The sequence below is a fragment of the Nothoprocta perdicaria genome, unplaced genomic scaffold, assembly GCF_003342845.1.
Source record: "Nothoprocta perdicaria isolate Ctin4 unplaced genomic scaffold, notPer1 scaffold_30, whole genome shotgun sequence".
Classification (NCBI taxonomy): domain Eukaryota; kingdom Metazoa; phylum Chordata; class Aves; order Tinamiformes; family Tinamidae; genus Nothoprocta; species Nothoprocta perdicaria.
Window position 1 is genome coordinate 3,554,196 of NW_020455533.1, and position 7,504 is coordinate 3,561,699.

Genomic DNA, 7,504 nt, shown 5'->3' on the forward strand with positions numbered 1-7,504 from the left:
GGCGCGGCGCGCGGCGGAGGCGGCCGAGGGAGCGGACTCCCCCTGGCGGGCGCAGCCGCCAGCCGCGGCAGCACGGCGATCGCGTCCATCAAAAGGGGTTAAACACGGGAAAAACGGTGGCGAGGAATTCACCCAAATGAGTGGGACTCATTTTAGCAAAACGATCCTAATCCTGCAATAGCTTCTCCCAGATACCCGCCCCGGTTGGTGATGGAGCGGGGGTCGGGGCAGGAGGGCAGCGCCGTCCAGGCCGGTGCGCGCAGGACGCGGCGCCTGGCCCAGCCGCGCGGCCCTCGGGCGCCGCACGCTCCCTGTGAGGAGATGATCGCACGTTAATAGGCCTGAATTCCCATCGATTTGCTTTTAGAGGTGCCCCTAGGAACGCTTCCTCTTTTCTAAAAGCCTATACAGTGACCATTATGTCATAAATACATATATTTGTAGTCTGCAGTTCTCAGCCTTTGGCTCTAGCTTGGTGCTATTTATACCCCTAACAACTGCTGTGTTGTCCTTGTCTCTTCAAGCGTGTTCGCGAGCGCCTGATGTTTCCTAGGGCAGAGGTGGCCCGTTGAGAATGCCATTTGCCTGGACAGGACAAAACCTCCCCGGTTCAGGTCGCTGCAATGCAGCAGCTGGTGATGAGGAGCCTCCGCTCAGCAGCAACTGCCTTTTTTTGTGTTTAGAATTGCCAGATTGCAATGAAAGAAACACACAACTTCCACACAGGGCCAGACCTCTCCTCTTTTCCTCCCGCGTTTTCCTTTGGCACGTTATCATGGATGTTTTTCTGACAGAACACATAGGGTGCTTCATGCAGGGAGGTGAAAATAGCTCTTTTCCGGCCACCCATGCCCTGTTCCCGTTGCTCTTTTCCATCACGTATTTTTGCTTCTTTTCCTTCCTTTCCTTTGTGTCCATCCCTGCCCGCCCACCCTTTCTGTGCACAAACACACTCCATAAGGCAACACAGGAGCTGCCGGGAGCGACCAGGCCACAGTGACCAGGGGGGTTTGGATCAAGGCAGCTTTTGGACTCAGCGGGCCTGGGGATTCACTCTCCTGCGTCCCCATGCTCGCTCGCTCGCGCTACAGGCGACGCCAAAAGCGACCCACAGCCGCGCGCCGCCTCTTCCAGGGTAGCACCGATGCACCGTTGTGCGCGGGGCAGCCCCACGGAGCAACCTCCGCTGCCCAACGCGGCCGCGGCGCTGCCGCCCTCGCCCCTCGCGGCGGCGCCGCCATTTCCCCCCGGCGCGGCCGCGGCGCCGCCCGCTCCCGCCCCCGCCGTCTCCCCGTTGGCCGCTGCCGCTGTCAGTCCGGGCGGCGTTTCCTGGGCCGGTGATGGCGGCCGCGGCCGGGGGCAGCCATGGCGCGGCCGCCGGGGAGCCCGCGGCGGGATCCTCCGCCGCCGCCCGCCGCCCCTAGGGACGCCGCGCTGTGGTAACTGCCCTGCCCGGGGCCCGGCGGGGACGAGCGGGGCGGCGCGGGGCTGCTCCTCCTTGGTGTCCCCCTGGGGGGGAACGGTCCCCGCGAGGACGGTCGCGGGTCGCGGCCGGTAACGGCAGCCGCGGCCGTTATTGGTAGCGGGTAACGGCCGCTGCCGGTAACGGCCGCCCTAGTAACGGTGGCGGGGAGCGGCGGCCGCGGATAACGGTCGCCGCGGGTAGCGGCCGTTACCGGTGGCAGCCGTCCCGGTACCGGCCGCGGGGGCGGCCCGGGGCAGCGGAGCTTTTCCCCGCGGCCCCTCGGAAGCCGGCGGGGAGCGGGCGTCGCTCGGGACAACGGGCGGGCGGCCCGAGGCGCCGGTGCCGGCCCGAGGTGCCGGTTCTGCTGCGTTTGGAGCCGCGTCGCATCAGTAACGTTTGTGCCCAGCTCCCCTCCCACCCCAGCGCGCCCTGAACTTGTTGGCACAACAGGGCGCTAAAAGAAGTAAGAAAACAAGATGCRTCACGGAGCTGGAAAGACCCGTTAATATATATGTTAATTTAGTATTTTCCCTCTGTAGATCAGYCCATACAGGCCTCTTTAGAGGCGTTTCTGTTGCTTGTTCAGCACGAGCCTGCGCTGCTAACAAGTTCTCTGCCTTTGTTCCAGACGTGCCGCACACCGGCTGCCATGGAGGGAACCCGGCAAAGTAGGATTTGTCGTCCGCACAAAATAAGTGAATCCTCCAAGGTCTGTAGCGCTTGTACCTCCCGGTTTGGGGGAATGGGACTGGGGGGCTCTGCTTTAGGAGGACTGTGTTGGAGTCTCATCTCGGAATTGCTGGGAGAGATCTAAACCCAGTGATTTACGAGCACAGAGATTTCAGAAACACCAATTTACTGTGYTGTGCTCAAAGACAGAAAAGTAGCAGAAAATGGGCATCTGTTCATTGTGACTCATAACTTAAAAAAGAAAGCTGCATCGCTGCAACTCAGTATTGTTTTCTATACCAGAACTTTAGTCATTAAGTTAAATAAAAATTGAAGCTAGCTATAGAAGCTGAGTTAGCTGTACTTTTTAAACTTAATCTTTTGTTTTGCTTGAAATTAGAACTGTGRTCCAGCAAAAGAGTTAATCCTGTGAAGTGAGAGGGACATTTTCTTGGCTTCGAGAGGTTCATTTCCTTTGGCTAGGATCTCTTTCAGCGCCGATATGTTGATCTCGGCACCAATACGTTGATCTCAGCGGGGAATCCCCACAAGTCCATCTTAAGTATCTTTACGCAGAGTCAGGATGCCAGCCTCCGTTTTATAAAATATTAATAGCAGCAGTAATTGTGATCATGTTGTTTTAATGTCAATGAAAGCTGCTGTTTTATTTATTTATTTTTCTGTTAACCGTGCCAGCACTGGTTTACAGATTTTGCAGACCAAGCATCTACCTACTATTGGAACAGCAAATCTATTAGTAGATGTGTCTGTCTTATTGAAGTTGAATGAGGCACATCTCATTCTCTTTTGCCTCGCTGWGGAGTAGTGATCCTCCATTAACAATCAAAAAGAAATTAGATACCTGAATCCAAGGGAAGTTAGAATATTTGCAGCTCTAATTTCTAATGTTTAAAGATTAAAAAAAASCCCTTAATTTCTAAATGGATCCTTTCCAGTGTAATCTTTTCTTGAGTGCTGATCCCATCTACCATTTAAATGGTTTAGTCTGAATGTAATAATAACTTATCGCATTAAAAATTAATTAACTTGACAGCATTGTGTTATCTTCTTGCTGAGACAGCAGCTGTCACTATCCRTTAAACTTAGAATTACTGGTTAATGCCAAACTTGTTCAACAAGAATATAAATAGCTTGAGAAAGCTCTTTAGTGTAAAACTTGTCCGGGTTTTGAAATATGTAACTATCAGGTTATATTTCTTGCCCTCTAATGAATGGCTAACTTGCTAAGTGGCTTGGAGATGTTAATATACTCCGTGTTTATTCAGTGCCATAAATAATCATTTTATGCCTGGTTTCTGAAGTGGTAAAAGTTCTACAGGGCAGCAAGGATTTCGGCAGTGTATGTGAGCAGGGCGGTTGGACTCGATGACCTCTGAGGTCCCTTCCAACCTTCGGCATTCTATGATTCTATGTTGTCATAAGTGTTTGTGGGCAGGATTACACTACTGGTTCCACAGCCAGTTAAATAAATGAGGATCTTCGGCAACTCTTACAGTCTAGTGTAATCTTGTTGTGCAAGGTGGTGATGTTAGAGAATATTGGTAGAGAYGATCAGCCACTTAGAAGGATGGGAATGAATGGAGGTTTGATTTAATCCAATAATTTTGTCCCTCTGGTCGAATTCAGTGAGGTTTGGTTAGCTCTTGGTTGTTACCTTTTCATCCTCTAAGAAAACCTTTCGTGTATTTGTCACAAACGTATGGTTTGTCCTTCATCATTTTTATTATTTTTCAATGGAAGTTAGTTGCCTGTGCTATAGATGGTGTTATAAATTCAGAAAACATGATGTGAAGTATGAAGAATACTCAGAGTTTTGTCCCACAAAGCTTAAAATTGTTGAAGCCTTTCCCATTAGATTGGTTTAACTCTGTGTAGTTGTGTGTATGCACTTACCCTGAAAGAAGGCTTTCTGGCAGCTTAGCCTGCATTGTTTAGAAAAGAGCAGAAGCACAATTAAAGAGAAACCACTTGGATATAATCTTAAGGGCATTCGTTTGGGAAATAACATCTGATAAAGCTTCCTTTGTAGATGAGGYTTAAACAGAGAAGCAGGCAGGGGCCCAGATGTAGCTCACCCTTCCTCTAGTGTCAACCAACACAAGGTGATTGTTGTGAAGTGCCCCTTGAGTTTTCCATTTGGAGGGGATGTAAAATGCAAATTTCCATATAGGAGCTGATAATGGAAAGTTATTAGCTGCAGGGATAAACAGCTGCATGGTAAACAATTGCAGGTCCTTGAGGAGTCGTCATGCTCCCGAAAGGTCTTTCTGAACCTACCTGACATGTATTTAGGGCTCTTTATGAATTTGTGGGCATGATTATGAAAGTAAATCAGTAAGCTCAGTTTTGCTGCAGAAACCAGTCTGTTTTTGCATCATGTTGTAGAAGCAGATTTCATTTAAGAGAAGTGCTGCTATCCTGCCTAAACCTTATCTATTACAGCACATGTGGTTCCTGATGCACATCTAGTCTTTGGCAGGCTGCCTGTCACTGTCCCACCTGGTGTTAACAGGTCAGGCTCCCAAACTTGCTATTAGCTCAGAGTGATTGGCTGCCGTTATGTCTGGACAGTGGTGAGCTGTGTGCATTARTCCTGGACAGCCAGTATGAAAGTATTATTAATGAATGATGTGTGCAGAGTGCTAATGCAAAGTAGGGTTTCCAGCAGCAGGAAAAACTTGGCTGTAGGTCTTGAACTTTTCTCATCCAAGTGCATAGAGAAGTTGTCCTGCGAGGTGACCAACCCGTTGCTAGACAGGAATAATCGTTTGCTGTCTGTCTGGAAAGCTGGGAACACATTTTTACCATTTTCTAAGCAGTAAATGGCATGCAATAGTTCARGAAAGGAGAGGCCGAATGACTGAGAGGCTTGAGGAGAACTCAGGTTGGTTGTAAGACTTTTCCAAAATTACTGTGGTCGGAGACACCCTCTCGGGATCAGAGCTTGTTGTGGGAATGTGGTCTGAACGTGCAGGACTGGGCAAGATCCCAGTCTTGCAACCAGAAATGTTGAGAACAAACTCGATGCAACACAAAAGTGCTTCCTTTCCATCTCCTCTCATTTCTTCTATATGTTCTTGCAAGCCCTGCCACTGTCTAGTTTTCAATTGGTAATTAAAATGGTGTATTTGCATTTAGCTTAACCCAGCCCTTATTGAGGGAGATCATAAGGCAACTGACTGTATGCACCAGCATTTTCTTCCTTCGGAGGATGATCTTAAGAGCTCTATCACTTGACATACCGGAGTGACCAGTTCCTTCAGTATGTCTTCAACAGGACTTATAAGGGGTAATCAAGTTTTCAACTTGATTCTTTTAAGACTGGTAATGTAGGTTTATGTGAAAGAAGGGGTTTTTGCTTCAGAAAGTCGGTGGCACATACAGAGCTAGTGAAAAGAAAGTCTGGACCAGAAGCATCCCAGAAGAGCAATTAATAGACAAGTTCTGAGAGCATTTTCCTTTACAGGGGGGTGTGTGTGTGTATAATTGAATTAGTTAAAAGCTACCTTGGTTTCTGGAAGCAAGTGGTAGTCAAATGGGAATAAGTTACCCACATGTGTGTCTTTGCACATAAATAAATAGCTATTGTTTCTTTTTTTTTTTTTTTTTTTTTTTTAATTACCGTGTGCATGCCTGGAATAATATGAAAAGACAGGGATTTTGCCCTAATGAGCTTACCAATGCAGAGCCCTGAAAAGATTTAAGAGGGGATAGCTGTCAAGTAAGCACTAACCCAAACAATACATGGGCTGAATAAAAATTTGGCACGCTGCTGTGTGTGTGTCTGCCCCTCCAAATATTTAGTGTGTAGCTTGGTTGTGAGGGACAATGTAAAAAGCTGTTTGAGGGACAAATAAAAAGGGAAATGTCAGCAACATATTTTAAAGACAATGAGTGGAAGAGTTTCAGAAAATTATGGTTTTATAAATTATGAGGAAAGTTTGGAGCCAGTGCTGTGGAGGGGACGGGAGAGTTTTATGACAGAAATGACTAGTTGGAGGGCATAGAGCTTGTACAGGCCCATCAAAGTGAAGGTGAGGAGCTTGGGCTCATAGTATGTCACAGGTCAACTGGTTCAAATCAGAAATTGTAGCACAAAGAAGTTGTCTGTCCTGTGTGTGAACATCTGTCTTGAGAAAATGYTTTCAAGAATGCTCAAGTTTCCCTTGCTAAAGAATTCCGTTTGCTTATTGCAGGTGTACAGATGGGAYGACCACTCTAGTCTTGTTCTTCAGAGTCTGAATGAGCAGAGGCATCGAGGCCTCTTTTGTGACATTGTTCTCGTGGTGGACGAACAGAGAGTCCCTGCCCATCGGAACCTCCTAGCTGTTTGCAGTGACTACTTCAACTCTATGTTCACTATTGGCATGCGAGAAGCCCACCAAAAAGAGGTAGAACTTTTTGGAGCCTCTTATATTGGCCTCAAGGCTGTGGTAGATTTCCTGTATGGCAGTGAGCTCTCATTAGACGGTGGCAATATTGACTACGTGCTCGAGACAGCTCATCTGCTGCAGATCTGGAAGGTGGTCGACTTCTGTTGCGAGTATCTTGAAAATGAAGTCAGTGAGGAGAACTATTTGTACCTGCAAGAGCTGGCCTCCATCTACAACCTGAAGCGCCTTGACTCCTACATCGATTCTTTCATCTTGCAGAACTTTGGCACTCTGTCTTTCACTCCGGACTTCTTGCAAAATGTTTCCATGCAGAAGTTGTGCCAGTACCTGGACAGCAGCAATGTGCAGCAGGAATGTGAGCACGACTTGCTGCAGGCTGCCCTGCAGTGGCTTACGCAGTACCCGGAGAGGGAGAACGAGGCCTACCAAGTTCTGGATAACATTCACTTTCCTTTGATACCTAAAAGTGATCTTCTGCATCGAGTCAAGCCCGCTGTCTGCTCTCTTCTTCCCAAAGAAGCAAACTGTGAGGGTTTTATAGAGGAAGCAGTGAACTACCACAACAATGTCACCGCTCAGCCGGTGCTGCAGAACAAACGGACCGCTCTGAGAACTAGCGAGGAGAGACTCCTCTTTGTTGGSGGCGAGGTATCCGAGCGGTGCTTGGAACTGAGTGATGACACTTGCTTCTTGGACACCAGAAAAGGGCAGTGGGTGGCAGAAACCCCTCTCCCAGCCAGACGAAGTCACCACTGCGTTGCAGTCTTGGGAGGCTTCATTTTCATAGCCGGGGGCAGCTTTTCAAGAGACAATGGAGGGGATGCAGCTTCAAATCTCCTATATAGGTATGATCCCCGCTGTAACCAGTGGATAAAGGTGAGACTTGAGCTGCATTATGTCTCTGTTTGAAGTCCTTAATGTTTGGAATATGATTTTTTTTTTTTTTTTTTTTTTT

The 7,504-nt window shown here is 48.3% G+C and overlaps 1 protein-coding gene across 1 annotated transcript in view; it reads left to right on the forward strand.

Annotated features, from left to right (window-relative positions):
• Nucleotides 1-1,400: 1,400 nt before the first annotated feature.
• KLHL36 (kelch like family member 36) overlaps nt 1,401-7,504 on the forward strand; it is a 15,192-nt gene continuing 9,088 nt past the window's right edge. The window contains exons 1-3 of the mRNA XM_026042356.1: nt 1,401-1,439; nt 2,094-2,174; nt 6,352-7,425. Coding sequence (XP_025898141.1) covers nt 2,115-2,174; nt 6,352-7,425 — 1,134 coding nt within the window. The 5' untranslated portion in view covers nt 1,401-1,439; nt 2,094-2,114. The remainder of the gene's footprint in view (nt 1,440-2,093; nt 2,175-6,351; nt 7,426-7,504) is intronic.